This window comes from Poromitra crassiceps (genome assembly GCF_964638095.1).
Source record: "Poromitra crassiceps genome assembly, chromosome: 10".
NCBI lineage: Eukaryota > Metazoa > Chordata > Actinopteri > Beryciformes > Melamphaidae > Poromitra > Poromitra crassiceps.
Genome location: NC_139631.1, coordinates 31,525,895 through 31,543,662, shown reverse-complemented (window position 1 = coordinate 31,543,662; position 17,768 = coordinate 31,525,895). Strand labels below are relative to the sequence as shown.

Genomic DNA, 17,768 nt, shown 5'->3' with positions numbered 1-17,768 from the left:
TGTTGTCACATACTGAAAAGTGGAATGAAGAGAAACATCAGTTGCAGGGCATTTTTGTAGTAAGTTGTAGGATCCCCCCAAAAAATTAAAGAGTAGATTAAAGTTCCATTCTAATACAAACAAGATCTCAGAGCACAAACGACAAGTGCAATTGAACAAAGGAAGTGATTTTAAAACTTCTGAATGTGGGTCAGACACCAGTGAATATTGGTTCATTTAGCTGGCCTTGCTTTGCTCTGACAAAAAAACATAAGAAATGTCTTTCCAGTTAACTGTCAGTCACTAATTGAGGTCTAGGATTTGTCCCTGATGTAGATTTGTTTTTCAATGGATAATAGACAGATTCTGACCAGAGATTTATCACATATGAGAAGCCTGCATAATACTGGTATTTGGTGAGTGATGCAATGATGATGTGGGCTGGTCCACAGCGGACTGTGCATTGAGTTTGGATGATGTTAGCCACACACCCATGCTGTAATGGTTTGGACCAAGTGCCAAGGCATTTCTTGCATTGTGATGGCTGACACGGCGGAGGACCACTCGGAACAGCCCAGCTTTCAAAAGTCTAATTTGCAAGAGCTGAAGAGCATGTCTGAAGTATTCTGCACCTTATCAATTCGTGACCAAAATTAAAATAAATGCAAACATCACTTAACTGCCAATCACTCTTTTTTTATTTCACACTTCAGATAGCTCGTTAGTCCGCTGGTCCACTCCGGCCCGTCCACTCACTAGCCCCAAATACAATTATGTCATGAACGTTTAACACCAGCACGCATTTCCTGCAGCCTGTCCACATTTCCTCAGGATTAGATGGTGTCTAATATTTTCCGAGATAGCTCACTCCATTTGTGCATGTGACATAATTCAACATATGAACATCTGGATGCTGTTAGCCATGCTGCTGAGCCTATTCTTTTCTTTTTTCCATCTCAGGGAGTGACTGAGGTTCACTGGACTTTTTGCAACCAGTCTCTCTCCAATGCATTGCAATAGATATGATTGGGCAAACCTGATGAACCCAATGATAATATCAGCTGTCTCACTTACTGCTAAACAAAAGAACAACACATTCGTTATGAGAGTTGCGTCAGGATATCTTATAGTGAGCCGTGGAAAATGTAGGGTTATATAATAGCATATGAGCTAGAATCTTTGGTAACCCTTTATTGTACAGGTCCCTAACAACATATGAACTATTTGTAATTATACATGAACACCAATGTAATTACTGTGTAATTACATTGGTGTTCATGTCCAATTACAAATAATTCATATGTAGTTACATGGTGTCGGACCTGTAAAATGGAGTGAGTATTAAACTGTAGTTCTATGTAGTTACATGGTACTGGACCTGTAAAATGGAGTGAGTCTATTCAACTGTAGTTCATATGTAGTTACATGGTACCGGACCTGTAAAATGGAGTGAGTCTATTCAACTGTAGTTCATATGTAGTCACATGGTACCAGACCTGTAAAATGGAGTGAGTCTATTCAACTGTAGTTCATATGTAGTTACATGGTACAGGATCTGTAAATTGAAGTGAATCTATTCAACTGTAGTTCATATGTAGTTACATGGTACTAGACGTGACATGGAAGCTGCGGCCTGGGACAGATTGCTAAAACCCAGAGATGGATTCAAACCACTGAATTTCTGATTGCAAAGCACGCCGCTTCAACCACTCAGCCACCTAGTGGAGTTTGAGAGGATAACCGTATGTCAGTCAGATGTAGTTGTCACTTTGTAGTTTTGTTATTATACACAGACTTGGGGGGAAAAATATTGATACTTTGTTAGTTGTAGCTTGAAAGACAGGCAATAATTGATTAATGTGAAGGCATTTCTGCCCCCCCTCCCTGTCTCAAAAGGCAAATGCTATTTGCACCTGGGTGTAACCCAATTCAGAAAATTATTATTAGAATGTATTTGAAATTTTAAATATAACTAATTGTTTCTAGAGCACAAGGCCTAAAATTATTTAGCAAATTTGGGGGGAGTTCCGCCCTTATGCTTCACATATGTTCACATCGTACAAATAGCCACATGTATCTCTCTTCAAGGCGTTGACTGGTTCAACTATTCATTTGGAACAAATTACACCCAGGTGCTGAAAGTAAGCGATACAGACATACAGACACCACTTAACCAATTTTAACTAAGAAGAAGAAGGCAATTGCTCGAGTGACATCAGTGATGACATCGCAACTGCCTGATGACATCAAATTCGAGCAATTGTGTGACATTTCCAGTTGGGTGACATCACTTCACACACACACCCTCTTCCTTGTTGTTGTTCATGCTCTGTGTATGTTCTTATGTTTTTGCCTTTTTCTTGTATTATTCCTGCACTTATATTTCTGTGTTGCTATTTTAATGTGTAAAGCACTCTGTGCATTCGTGCTGGGAAGGGTGCTATATAAATAAAATTTTACTTACTTACTTACTTGTTGCCTCGATCCAGACCCAAATCTCGGGTGACATCACAGTTGCAAATGCATTCAACACACACACATACAACTGCCCGACTGACATCACAGTTGGGCAATTGCGTGACATCACTTCCAGTTGAGTGACATCACTCGCCATTGATATCACTCACACAAGATGGATTCGCCCAGGTGACTCTGCCTAACCCTAACCCCTTCCAGGTAACTACATCTCAGGTGAACTCTCGTGACAAAGTCACTCATAGAAGCAGTTGCATCGCTTAAAAGCTGAAGTAAGCGGTGCAGACATACGGAAACCACTTAAACAATTTTAACTAAGAAGAAAATTGCTTGAGACTGATGACATCACAACTCTCGTGCTCATACTGGCAAAGTCACGTATAGAGCAGTGCAACCGCTTCTATGTGTGACTGTCAGTATGAGCACGAGAGTTCACCTGGATTTCACCAGGAGTTCACCTGAGATGTAGTCACCTGGAAGGGGTTAGTTAGTTAGGGTTAGGCAGAGTCACCGCCCATCTCGTGCGAGTGATGTCATTGGCGAGTGATGTCACCCAACTGGAAGTGATGTCACGCAAGCTCGACTGTGATGTCATCAGGCCATTATTGTGATGTCATCAGTGATGTCACTTGAGCAAATGTAGAATGCATTTGCATTTGCTTAACTGTGATGTCACTCGAGCAACTGTGATATTATCTTAGTCACAATTTGTGACAGAAGTGATGTCAGTCAGGGAGTTGTGTGTGTGTGTGTGTGTGTTGAATGAATTTGCAATTGCGCAACTGTGATGTCACCCGAGATTTGGGTCTGGATTTGGGTCTGGATCGAGACAGCAAGGAAGAGGGTGTGTGTATGAAGTGATGTCACCCAACTGGAAATGATGTCACACAATTGCTCGACTGCGATGTCATCAGGTAGTTGTGCTGTGTAGTCAGATGTAGTCACCTAAGAAGTCACCTGGAAGTGATGTCACTCAGGCAATTTGGATGATTAGGGTTAAAAATCGTAAAAGTATTCTCTGCTTTGAGCCTCAGAAACTGTGAGGGCGTGTCTGCTGAAGTGCCACCAGTGCTCTACCCAGTGTTGTGCAACTCAATACATTCTACATTTTCTGAATTTGCAGAGTAGAGGCACTTCAGCCTTTACAGTGTTGGGGGGGGGGGCATGCTAAGTATAGAGACAGTCCGCATGTCTGGGAACGCCCACAAAATGTTAAACTGCTGGCGCGAGAGTGGGGTAAAACCGCCCATATATCTCATTGGCTGACTCACCAAAAGACGGTGCTGCGGCTCTAAACTACAGGTTTGGGGGTTCTAGAGCAGAACACAAGACGTCTGCTCAGATGTGCGTTTACTGCGGTGGTTAAATCCCCGATCGTGTCTGCCTGGGCTGGGCTATCAGCTAAATTCTAACGTTGCTGAATGGATAGAACGGGGGTTTTTACCCCACCCTGACCACGCCCCCAGCCAGGCTGAGCCAGCTAAACCCTAAACCAGCGTCTATGAGGAGACGTGGCCTCAACCTATGGCTCCGTGATGTCATCGAGCCACCATTAAGGCCCACCCAAAACATCCTGATCACAGAAATAGTGAAAAACAGTTTAGAAACAAATCTCTGAATTTGGTTTCCAGGGACTTTAAGGTTTGGAGACCCAGGAGCTACAGGAGAAAGAGTGACCTTAGGAAATACAAGGTGAGCCCATAAATAGACTAGAAGGTTCTGATGATTGGTTGGAGAACTAATGAACTGGCTCAGTGGCTGTTTTCACCTTGTCACCAGAAGGTTCAGGGAATAAATCAAAATGGTTCACAGGTCACAGTAATTGAAAGACAAATGATCCAATCAATTCCATACACTTAAAATTGTTTACTTTCATCTTGAATGAAACAGATTTCAAAACAACTTCTACATACTGTGCACGTGGAAAGGTACGCACTCAATTCACCCATAACATTTCATTTCCTCTTTCATCCTCAAAGAACAGCTTCGTACTTGACCTCACATGATCTACACTGAACTTTAATGTGCGTCATGAAACAGTATGCTTTTATCATTGTCCCCGCATGTTCCAAGCTGTGAGGAATCGAAAGCATCCTGTGGACAAAAGCAGACATCTTGGTCTCTGCATACTTGATGAGACTGGCAGAGCAGGAGGCCAACTTTCCACAAGTGGGCTTCCAACATCTCCTCCATGGCTCGGCGTAGTCTGGACTACGTTAGGCCTCATCTGAGGGATACGCGTCTTGCTTGCTGCAGCCGCTGGCTTTATCTGGATGATATGGAGGTGTTGCTACGCGCGATTTGTTCGCACGCTGTCAATATATTTAACTAGTGATGGCTGAGTCTCTCTCTCTCAGACACACACACACACGAACACACACACACACACATGCACATAAACACACACCGTTCTCTAAAATTTTGTTACATAAAACTCGGCCGAAGGCCACGAGTGGATGAGCATGCCATTGTGCAATGGTTTCCCCTGATTATTAAATCCTTTGGTCCACATCTTGATAGAATGAACATTTGCAATTATAGCAATGATTTCAGTCATCACTGTCTGGTTAGTTTAAAGAAAGATATTGTCAATGTTGTATCTAATTGGGGAGGTAATTGACTCACATTAGCAACACCTTGTTCAATGCACATTGTTACTTCAGCAAATACACTTACTGTACATGTGTATTGTTGGCAGTGAGTCTTTTTTTCTAACCTCGAAAGACTCGACAAACGTGGGCTAATACTCGGCAGAAATTGATAAAAGAACAAGTAAACAAAGTATCCATATCGTATTTAAAAATGTAGAAATGCTATAAAAGAAACAACAATACCGACTCAAACACCATTAGGCTACATGCAATTGCTCGATGTTCAGGAATACAATAATAGGGATTTTCAGATGCCTCTGACGCATCCTGCTTCTACTGTATGCAGAACATTAGCCTGTGCACTATACATTTTCTTTCTGCTCAGGGAAGATAGAACAGAACATTTTGGCAGTATGATCCTTTTGAGACATTACATTTTCTCATATGGACACAACTTGACTCTCTTGATGGCCGATGCTCATATATGGACACCAGTGTCTTCATCAGGGCTTCATCCGTTCTTCTGGGACAGTGGGGCCTGAAGCAGCTCTGAGGACCACGGAAAGGCAAATGTTTTGGAGCACGCCTGGCCTCGTGTGCAGGAGCTATCCATCGGGGGGAATGTCTCTGAACTTCAAGCTTTAGAACAATTGCACTGTTGGGCTAGATGTGTACAAACGTCACAAATAGCTGAAAACAAGTCCTCATCTCAGCACTGCAAAGCAGAAAGGACCACAGCCCGCTGACCGTGGCACGAGCCTCTCACTCATCCTTGCCTGCGGGTCAAATGAAGGCCGGTGGGACTCTGTGTTGCCTTTTCAATCCGGTGCGACTCTCTCTCCCGTCGGCTGCTGGAGCTCTACAGGCTGGGGCGCGGCGGCGCGCGTGCCGGGGCCGGGGGCAGGGCTCGGCCCGGGGCCGGTCCCGGTCCCTGCGGGGGAGGGGGCAGGGAGCCGGTGGGGGAGGGCGGGAGCGCCGGTGAGGCCGGCGTTTGCGGCGGGCCGGTCGGAGGGAGAGCCCGGTTGGGAGGCGGGCTGTAAGGCGGAGGGCTGCCGGGCGGGGATGGAGTGCTGGAGGTGGGAGGGGGCGTGCGGGGCAGCGGCGGCAGGGTGGAGGAGAAGGACGGAGTGGGGGAGGAGGGCGGGCCGTTGGGGACCGGAGGGAGCAGGCCCTGCGGGGGAGGGGGGCTGCTGCTAGGAGGAGGGGTGTAGATGGGAGATGAGCGGTTGTTGTAGTGCGGGTAGCGGGGCGGAGGATTGGACTTGATGTGGGTGAAGTTCATGCATCGGCCCTGAAATTCAAGAGGGAGGCGGGCTTTAGAGGAAGAGCAAAGAAATGACATACTGGCACACTGACATACAATCAAGATGCTTTCCTTCTTCACTTGATTATCACACAGTGTACCTTTAGCTCCAATCTAATCCAGTCATGTACATGGACACCATTTTGCCACCATTTATTACCAGTTGCCACAGCGGGGCTGGTAGAGACACCTATTGTAATGGTAACTACCACAGAAGCAGTTTGAGTACTTTGCCAGGTGTTTATATGACTGTCTGTCAGACAAAACCATGCAAGATGAGGTCACGAAACTTAACAGGAGTGTAGTTGACATCAAACTGAAGGCCGAGTTCACAAATGGGCGTAATCCAAGCAAACCCCCCCCCCCCCCCCTCTTATCCCCCTTCACACACTTTCGGCCCTGGTCGACATTCTGTTGAAGTTGCGGCTGGTGTGTGAACACATCACAAGATGGTCTCTATTTTTGTATTACTTTTTTTTGGCGTCAAATGAACACGACCTAAAAACGTGTTCCGACCACAAATTTTAAAATGTGAAATGAACACGACGTAAAAAAAAAACATTAACAAATTTTGTTAATGGTTGTTTTTAGTCACTTAAAACAACTTGGTTAAGGTTACGGTTTGGGTTAGGCTTAAATAACAAAAATGTTAAATGTGACTTATAGATGAAATGTAAACTTTGGACACCCTGGGATGCGAACACAGGTCTCTGGTGTGTAAAACAAGGGTTTTGTTCCCCCATCCACCCCGAAAACTGCACCACTGCACCTTAACTGAACGTCACACAACGTGCTGCAGGCCGCAGCGTGACTTCCAACTGCAACACATTAGTGTTGAAAGTGTCACACAAAAAAGAGAACAAAACGTGTCTATCTACACGGCTGAATGTGAGGTATTCATGTAAAAGCGCTTTGGGTATAAAATGCGCTCTATAAATACAGTCCATTTACCATTTATCTACACGATTCCTAACAACATGACTGCCATCATGAACTGCCGTGAGACGGGCTTGTTCTGGCAGTTTGGCACCGAGTCATGAGAGGCCTGTTAGCAGCAGTGATACTGATGATACTGTAGAACTTTGTTTATCCACTCCCATCAGGGAAGAATTAAATTGAATTGAAATCTCAGACCAAAGCTGATGCAATCCACCAAAGATGCTTTCACACATGCACTCTCTGAAATGCTCGGTGCCATCTGACTTGACATTCATATCCCGATGGTTGCATGCAATGAATGTAATATGATTTTGCATGGCTGCATTTGTTGTTCATTATGCCCATTTAGTTAAACAGATTAGTTCAGAAGTCTGGCGCTTGGAAAAACGACATTCTGCTGTATATCATCGCTTTTTCTAAATATTAATGCACTGACGAAACACATGACTTTATTGCTTTGACAGCAGAATTAGTCTAAAGGTATAAAAATGTCTCTTGCTGCTTTCTGTTACAAACCGTGCAGCCTGATCGTTACACCAGATGTTCCTGTGACTATCAGTCCAGACCTTAGCCTACATTTTGCCCAATGGATAAATTTAACAAACCTCCACATATGCCGTGATTTTCAATCACGACTTTAATTATTGTGAGTAATATTGTGTGTATGCTCTATTTAGCTGAATAAGTAAACCTGGCTGCCACCATCCTGCTCTCCTCCAACCCGGAGTGAGGTCATACTCAGAGAGGCTGTATCATATTGCAGGAACAGGCTCTACCCCTGGAGGCTGTGGAGCGAGCGGACTGATAGGGGAGGACAGGGCAGGTCCGCGCTTCACATTCGCCCACGGGGCCATGTGGCCCCCTGAGACGAAACCACACAAAATGATTCATGTCGCACGAGTTGGAAGCAGAAAGCAGTTGTGTTATTCCCTTACTGCCTGAAGGATGTTGAGTGTCATGGACCTCTTAACGTGCCTTAGACTCTGAGTATACAGAGCCAACCTCAGAATGCATCGGTACACAAGAACAATCTGAGTGCAGAGACAAAGAAGCGGCGAGTCTGAGAATGTTTTGAAGACGTCTGATGTTGATGTAAGAGCTTTATACTGTGCTTTACGTTGGATTGCTTTACGTATACTAACAATTTTCAAGCAAAGCCAGTCCAAACACGGGGACTTGGACTTGTGACTTGGACTCGAGTCGCACTTGAAGTCGCACACACAGTCACTTGAGACTTAAGACGTGAGACTCATCCTCAACGACGTGAGACTTGACTTGGACTTGAGATTTGGGACTTGCGAACAATCTATTTTATTTTTGTGTGTAAGGAAACGTCTACTACTAATAATGTCAACTAATCAACGCTGATACTGTATCATAAGAAACGAGTGAGGATAATACAGTACATGCTTAGAATTCCTTCGTTTTAGCTATGCAGTGTTCTAAGCAGACCAGATGGCATCGAGCAGATGATAGAATGCTCATCCGTAAGACACATGAGACTTGACTTGGACTTGTGACCGAAGACTTGAGACTTGACTTGGACTTGCCCCTCAAAGACTTGAGACTTGACTTGGACTCAAAGTTCAAAGACTTGAGACTTGACTTGGACTCAAACTCAACGACTTGAGACTTGACTTGGACTTGCAAAAAATGACTTGTGAGCATCTCTGGGCTTTCAGAGGCAACATGGCACCAGGCAGGACCCTGACTTGGTTCTCTCTCAAGGCAGCGGGTAAGGGGCAATGGGATGCACCGCCCCGCTCCCTCCCACCGCTGCATTCATTTAGGGAAGTTATAAAAGCACTGCTTTGACCAGAGATTCCTAATTGCAACCAGAACAGACTTGTTTACTGCAAATGATCAAGGATACTGCAGCAGGGCCGTCTTCCTGTGTACTAATGAAGAGCTTTATAGTGAGGACTCACTCCTACTCCGCATGTTCATTATGGAGTGCTGTGTTAGCACTCATTCATGGCACGGAAAAGCAGAGGCTTTATCCTCTCTGAAACGTATCCCAGAGCTGCTGTCTGAAACGTATCCCAGAGCTGCTGTCTGAAACGTATCCCAGAGCTGCTCTCTGAAAAGTATCCCAGAGCTGCTCTCTGAAAAGTATCCCAGAGCTGCTGTCTGAAACGTATCCCAGAGCTGCTCTCTGAAAAGTATCCCAGAGCTGCTGTCTGAAACGTATCCCAGAGCTGCTCTCTGAAAAGTATCCCAGAGCTGCTGTCTGAAAAGTATCCCAGAGCTGCTGTCTGAAACGTATCCCAGAGCTGCTCTCTGAAACGTATCCCAGAGCTGCTCTCTGAAACGTATCCCAGAGCTGCTCTCTGAAAAGTATCCCAGAGCTGCTAACGCTCTTTGACTTTGTGAGTATTGCTTCGTCCTACTGTACCTTTCCTCAACCTGCACAGCTGTGTGTCACAACATAATGCCTTTGTGAATACTTACTAAATTACCTTATGTATGTGGGTAACGCTTTAGAATACAGTCCACAACTTACAGGTAGGCCTACAGGGTAACAAAATCTGTACTTGGGGTAACAAAATCTGTACAGGGTAACAAAATCACAAATCTGTACACAGGATGTGACTTTACCACACCCCTGTAGTTACACTGTAGTTACTATGTAACTACGAGGGAATTAACACTGCTTTAGAATACAGCCTGCACCCCTGTAGTTACCATGTAGTTACTATGTAATAGGGTGGGTTAACACTGCTTTAGAATACAGCCTGCACCTGGCTGTAGTTACCATGTAGTTACTATGTAACTAGGGGGGGGGTAACACTGCTTTAGAATACAGCCTGCACCCCTGTAGTTACCATGTAGTTACTATGTAACAAGGGGGGGTTAACACTGCTTTAGAATACAGCCTGCACCCCTGTAGTTACCATGTAGTTACTATGTAACAAGGAGGGGGGGGTTAACACTGCTTTAGAATACAGCCTGCACCCCTGTAGTTACCATGTAGTTACTATGTAACAAGGAGGGGGGGGTTAACACTGCTTTAGAATACAGCCTGCACCCCTGTAGTTACCATGTAGTTACTATGTAACAAGGAGGGGGGGTTAACACTGCTTTAGAATACAGCCTGCACCCCTGTAGTTACCATGTAGTTACTATGTAACAAGGAGGGGGGGTTAACACTGCTTTAGAATACAGCCTGCACCCCTGTAGTTACCATGTAGTTACTATGTAACAAGGAGGGGGTTAGCACTGCTTTAGAATCCAGCCTGCACCCCTGTAGTTACCATGTAGTTACTATATAACGGGGGGGGGGGGGGGGGTTAGCACTGCTTTAGAATACAGCCTGCACCCCTGTAGTTACCATGTAGTTACTATAGGCTCTTTCACACCGGCCTTGAAAGCCGAAAAATGCACGGAAAATAGTATCCGCGCTTCCGATGTGAAAGTCATGAACGTGCGTTGGTGGGTAATTCTTGTACGCCTTTTGTCCCGGGAGCAGAGCTTGTCACAGCACCATATTAGCAGCCAACCCGCCTCCACTTGAAAGCGTCGGAGCACCAAGCCGGAACAGTGCGAATGCTTCATAAAAAGATTACAGGGGAAATCACCTCATGCAGCAAGAAAGACAGATAGAAAGTAAAAAAGTAGCCTGCCAATACAATCATGCTCCGTGCCTGTAGTAGGTTAGGCTTGATAGGGATAAACATCAATAGGCTTTATGCTCAAACGATGTTGACATTAGTAGCCTAGGTAAAATTAACGGATATAATAATACGCTTCAGAGGACTTAGCTGTCTGTGGCGAGTTGGTCTGACGATATTCCCTCTGGAAACCAGCTCCAGAACTGCAACCTGTCTAGCTAGCCACTTGTGCATTCTCTACAAAAACTACTAACGTTAAGTAGTCATGTGCATTTATAGCCTATACTATTCCCCCGACGAACGTTATGCAGACTGCAGCTGTTTGATATGCGGGCGTCGTCTTTCAGAACGGAGTAGGCTACGGACGCTAATTAGGCTACTTAATGGGAATAATTTGCTTTACACAAAAATGGAACCAAAAGATAAGAATTAGCCTTGTACCTAATAGGCTACATGATGGTGCATGATGCATCCATAAAGTCGATCAGATGAATATTGAAAGCCTGGTTACCATGCTGCATGTAGAGAACACATTACACAAGGAGACACCATATCCATCTGCTTAGTCAGTGAATTTACTTCTATGAAATGTGTTGTAAAGTTGGCTTTCCTTGAATGCAATTCATGCAACGCTTCGCTGCCAGAAAGTCGGCAGATGCACTCCGCGGCGGAGCCCGTTTTGATATTAAGGCGAGTCCGCCCACCATGCGAGTGGTGCTCGCCTTTCAATCCGGGAGCGGGGGATTTCACCTGAAAGTACACTGCAGGACGGGAATGTGGCCGTGCTGCTTGGCTCTGTGTGAAAGCAATATCTGTGGCGAGGCTGCGGCCTTTGTGGGACTCCTAAACTGCAATTTTGCGCAATCTGTGTGTGAAAGAGCCTAGTGTAACTGGGGGGGGGGGTTAACACTGCTTTAGAATACAGCCTGCACCCCTGTAGTTACCATGTAGTTACAGATGTTAAGATGAAGATGTTAAGATGTATGTTTTCTTGTATTCTAGTACCCAAAGTACAGATTTTGTTAGTACAGATGTTGTACCCTGTACTTACCCTGTAAGTACATATTTTGTTGCCCTGTACTGACCCTAAGTTGCGGGCTGTATTCTAAAGCATTACCTACACAGTATATGGGTTATATATTATATATAGTCACCTTGGAGCTGACTTAACATAATGCTCACATTACACAATAATCTTTAGCTGTATGCAGTAAATTAACCATAATGTTTTCAAAATACTGACAATGACTTTTTAAGAGCCATATTTGGCAAGACATTGGGGTGAACTTGCAAACGTTGACAGACAATCATTTATAACTTTGGTGGAAATGCCTGCTGTCTGCTCAACCCAGTCGAAGATTTCTTGTGCAGCAAAAGATTGATTTTCACAAAGCCTCTTGTGGGTAAAGGAGTATTTCATACATAATTCCCTCAGACTCATTTTTCAACACTCCTAAATCCCCCAGTCTGACTTCATGTGAGCAGTCAACAGCGGAGGTGCAGTGGACTGTTGTCTCTACTCTCTACCCCCAGTACAGCTGGTCTTTTGGGGGAGATAGTTTTTTTTAATGACTTCACCAGACTTCGTTACATTGCGACGTATTGTAGCCAGACGCTGCGGTCTGGTTGCCAACTCACCACAAGTTTTCCCGTGAGCCTCTCTTTCTATTCACACTTTATTACTCACAGCTGCTCCGTTTTCACAACATTTTCGGTTAAGAATCTCCTGCCCTGCCAAAATGCTAAGGTAAAGCCAAGTGTTTACGTCACAGACCTAAATGTAGGTCGATTTAAGGTGCCCAATGAATACCTTTTCTTGTGTTGTTTTTGAGCAGCTCTTACCTTGTCACCTGGATGTGGCCTCATTACTGAGACACGGTCGTAGCCTTTTCTTAAAAGCACCCACAATGCATCCAGTTTGCCCTGCGGGAACAGAGAACAAATCAATCTGTGAAAACATTGCAGGACCATTTCATTTATTCAAAAGGACAAACCACTTGTTCTCTAAACTGAATTTCATTAAGAAAAAAACGTAGGAAAACTATGCTAATATCTGTGTTTAAACGTTTTGAGGGCCCAGTCAGGCGATCTCTATCAAGACTTCCAGCTCTTCCATAGCTCCACCTCGTCCACCCAATTCCAACTGCAGCCAAATGACCAATTTCTGAAATGGTGTTAGTTCACTGTGAACTCTTCATAGTGTCAAATCCAGCAAATACTTTGAGGATAAGAGCAGAAAATAAAGCTGTTTTTCCTCACTAAAGTGCTGGCTCTGCAACTCTGCTCCATGGAGGTCAGTGCAGCAGGAGTCTGCTTTCTATTAGGAGTCCCCTGCTGACTGGGAGGACTTCAGAACAACTCCTTTGGCCTGGGAAGGAGGGACTGCGTGCCAGCTAGTCACCTAGGTGCCATTACCAGGCTTAACACATCTCGCGCTACCCTCACCATGACATTTAAAGAATGCTATTAGCCTACATATCCACAGTTAAATTAATGTTCACTAATTCGTAACAGATTTTGTGCTTCATATGGTGCAACGGCTTTCTTTTGCATAAGTCCTTGCAGAATTATTGAAGATTACTATAATGGCTGCATCATAAATTCATTGTATGCTGAGCTATAAATATTCGTATAAGTCACGATACAAACAAATGTTCCACAAATCATCCATCATCAGCTCTAATATCATGCCATGAACAGTTGCGAGTCATTAACTTTGTGACTACTTTGTTATCAGTAATTACACTTGAAAGTGAATGTGCAGACTGCAGACCATCTTTAGGGGTCTATCCAAACATTTCCCCAAGACAGCTTCCTCTTGGCTGGCTGTATCCGTACCTTGATGGGTGAGTACCACTTGCGCGGGCCCGGGGGCTTGCGCATGCCGTTGTTGAGAACCCGCGTGGGAAGCTCCTCATACTCCTGCTCAGGCATCTTCACTTTGGCATTTTTGGCCTTCTCCAGCTTCGCTCCCTCTTCAGTGGAGCCCTTCTCACCCCAGCGGACCTGACGATCAACAACCAGTGACAGGTGCCTTCAATGAAAACAGTATTGACATGACAGCCGAGCATGGGGATGATGGCGTGGGGGCATAGGGTCAGCGAGACAGAGAATGATTGGCTGACAATGTGGATGTGGAGCATTTCTTCAAACGTCTAAGCCTATGCGAGACCGAGTCAAGACCGAGGGGGGTGAGACTGCTGAGACCAAGACCAGCTGTACCCAGTTGCACAAAGCACCTTAGGTTAAGATTTCCCTTAGAGTCAGAGTTAAGGTGTCCATAAAATAGAATCGGCTGCACAAAACACCCTTAAATCTTCTCCATAAGGTTAAACATTTTAAGGAAAACATAAGCACAAGATTTAAGGGTGTTTTGTGCAGCCGATTCTATTTTATGGACACCTTAACTCTGACTCTAAGGGAAATCTTAACCTAAGGTCCTTTGTGCAACTGGGCCCAGGCCAATACGAATGATGGCTTGCTGAATGTTTTTTCTTCCCACTTGCAAAGTTGTGGTTTGTATAAGCAAATCATATGACTGATGATTGGGCGACATCTCTGCAGCCTTGTGTTGTCTTCCTTGGCACGTGAAGGGAGTGGGTTCAGCGGTAAAACTTTCAAACTGCAAAGTTATTGGTTGCAATTGAAGGGGGGATTTTTTACACCCAATCACATTAAATAATGAATAAATTAAATCAATCAGACAATACACAGGCAGGTAATGATGTCACTGCAGTTGTGGTCTTGACTGGTCTTGGAATAAAATCCCGAGTCCGGCTTGTCCGAGACCGAGTCAAGTCCAAGACAGAGTCAAAAAACACATCAAAATGTGTTCTTGAGACTGAGCCTGGTCTCGAGTATTCCCACACCACCTGACGTAGACCTTTCGCAGACCTCACCTCCATTCTCTTGATCCCACCGACTCCTCTCCCTCCGTAGTACGAAGCGTCTACGGTGGGCCACTTCTTCTTAGGGGTGTCAAAGTCCTCCTCATCCTGTGGGAGAATAGGGAGTATCTTTTTTATGTGATAGTTTAAAAAAAATGTTATTTGACTTGTTGAATAACTACTGCAAGAACCATAAAACAGCTGGCTAAACACTTACACAACTTGACAAAGTATCACAAGGGGAGTATTTGCAGTGTTTACATGAGGGGTGCGCGTGCCCAATAGGTAGAGTGTGATCTACCGGTAGATCTCGGGCCAAAGTAGCGCGCCAAAGGAATCCAAAATGTTTTATTTAAAATATATATATATAATGCATAAACTAAATCCCACTCATGTATAGCTAACTCAGTATCTACAGTATTTAACATTATAACATTATTAAATAATGTTAAATAAATAATATAATACTGTTAAAATGTGCTAAATATGTACTTGGGGGGGACAAAGGGAAAATAAGTAGCTTGTGACTCGCTTTATTTTTTCTAAGTCTCATCCTAAAAAAGTTTGGTCAGGCCTGGTTTACACACATACATACTTGGGAACAACCCAGTATGCCCCCCCCACCCCATACACACACACACACACACACACACACACACACACACACACTGCCCCCTCTGCGATGGTTGTCAGATCAGAGGAATTTTCAAAGCCCACTGGCCAAACATCTGATGTTTCAACTCTGTCTGACTAATCTAATGGTTTGAAAAACAACTGACAGCTTATGGCAGATGAACGCCCACCAAGAGCCAGGTCTGCTCAAGGCTTTCTTCCCCGTTAAAGGGGTATTTTGCTTGCCGCTGTCGCCAAGTGCATAATACTCTTGTTGGGTAATTGTTTCAATTGCCACATGCCCTCGCAGTATAATCACCATACAGTGCATGTGAGAATTGTTTCAATTGTTGGGTCTAAAATAAAGAGCCTGGTCTTCTACCTGCTCTATTTGTAAAGAACCTTGAGATAACTCTTATTATGATTTGGTGCTATATAAATATAAAATTGATTGATTGATTGATTGATTGATTGATTGATTGATTGATTGATTGATTGATTGATTGACACAACTGGATTCCCAATTTGATTCTGCTTAACAGATGAATCATCATCCCCTCAGTATGCACCCTGCCCCTAGTGTGACGCCTTCACTTGCTGTTGTTGCATTGTTTGCTAGAGCAGTTGGAAAACAGCATTTGTCCTGAAAATAATTCAGAATAGGCCAATTGCCTCCTAGTGTTTTCGGGCAGTGAAAAAGCGTTTCAATAACATTGGGTTTGTTTATTGTGATGAAGTCAATGAAAAATTATTTTATTGCAGGTTAGAATCCAGGGAGGCCCAAGTGCTAAAAGAGGTAGTTTAAAAACATGTGTCTCAAAAAACCATAATTAAAACCTTGAACACAAGGAATCTTCCTGTTTAAACTGGAGGGAAGAATGGATCAAATCAGGATTTCATTATTGGTCTGAAAGGGCGTCGACTCTCAACATATCTGTTGAATTAGTGAATGAGTCAAAGCAGTGTTTTATGACTGTGAGTGAATGATGTGACAGTAGAATGTTTTCCAAACTGTTCAATGTTAAAGGAAACTGGACGATCACTACACTGACATGACACACTGCCATTAAAGCCTTATTTCATGGCTTTTTCTCCAGAGCATCCCAGCATTTCAACAGGCGACGGCTATTTGAAGCTTACATCAAGTTAAAATGTTTGCGATAGAAGAAAAAGAGCGACTAGAGAGGCTTGAAAGTGCGGCTCTTACCGAACTCTCCTCCTCAACTGGTGGTGGAGGCTCGTGGATGATCTGGAAGGAGAAAAAAATTGTTTTTGCGTGTGTGATGGGGGGGGGGGGGGGGTGTTATGACAGATCAGAAGACACCAGACGTCACATAAACCGTTTTTCTAATCTTCGTGTCAAAGTAATATGTCTGTGGTTTCACAAAAACATATGGCTGAGTGAGGAGGCCACCCCCCCCACGTCTCACAAGAGCCATGCATTAACCTAGAAATCTGCCGCCCAGATTTTTCCACCCGAGGTTGTTGATTATGAGGAGAAGGGAAGAGTAACAGGCGAATCCTGTTTTCTAGTTTGCACTGAAGTTATATAATGATGTTGCTGTTGATGACATTCATTTACACTATACATTTTTTACCTATTTAGTGATGTTTGCACAATGTGCTTTATTTAAAATGTCTGTATCAGTTGTTATACACTACACTACACCAGCTGACCAGCCACGACACCAGGAGGTATGTCCATGCTCTACAAGGCTCACAACGTATTGCATGTATTTGTGTACAAATACATGCAATATGTTGTTGTACATATTTTCTTGCTGCTCCTTTCTCATAGTATATTGTCCTGGTGCACCTACTGCATGATTGATAGCACATGCTTTTGTATACCCTATGTAGAGTGTACAGTGTACAGTATACAGTATATGTCTATTATATGTCCTGCACTATCCCCATGCACCCCTGCTGTCCCTTTTCCATGTGTGTGTGCCAGTATGTACAGTACTTAGGTCCTATGCATGAGTTGTCAGTATGCTTCTGCACCACGGTGAAGACAATTTCCTCCACATTAAATGTGTTTGGTCCAAGTGGTTTTCCGCGGTAACCTAGCATCACTTTCCCAAACAGAGCTGGGCATGGACCTCCAACTGGAAGTAACTGACAAGAACACACAAAAAGTAAAGAGGACAGCCATGTTGTAAAAGTTGACATCTTTCTCTGGCCATTCTCAACTCTCCTGAAAAAATGGCACCGATAACATGTTTGTCCATTCACATTTCCTCTTTGTACTGAATCCATAACAGCAGATGGTCATCATCATACAACATCATACAATTAAAATACTCTGTGTGAAATGTTTATCTGATCTTCTGATGAGTTATCTTGCTTCTATTAGCCTCATAGTAACAGA

At 44.0% G+C, this 17,768-nt stretch overlaps 1 protein-coding gene across 1 annotated transcript in view; it reads right to left on the bottom strand.

Annotated features, from left to right (window-relative positions):
• Positions 1-4,380: 4,380 nt before the first annotated feature.
• The window catches only part of LOC310783693 (anthrax toxin receptor 1-like), a gene marked incomplete at its 5' end in the record, with an annotated part of 74,814 nt that continues 61,426 nt past the window's right edge, over positions 4,381-17,768 (bottom strand). Inside the window, 5 exons of the mRNA XM_083644610.1 lie at positions 4,381-6,336; positions 12,741-12,821; positions 13,737-13,904; positions 14,798-14,893; positions 16,605-16,646. Coding sequence (XP_083500736.1) covers positions 5,905-6,336; positions 12,741-12,821; positions 13,737-13,904; positions 14,798-14,893; positions 16,605-16,646 — 819 coding nt within the window. The 3' untranslated portion in view covers positions 4,381-5,904. The remainder of the gene's footprint in view (positions 6,337-12,740; positions 12,822-13,736; positions 13,905-14,797; positions 14,894-16,604; positions 16,647-17,768) is intronic.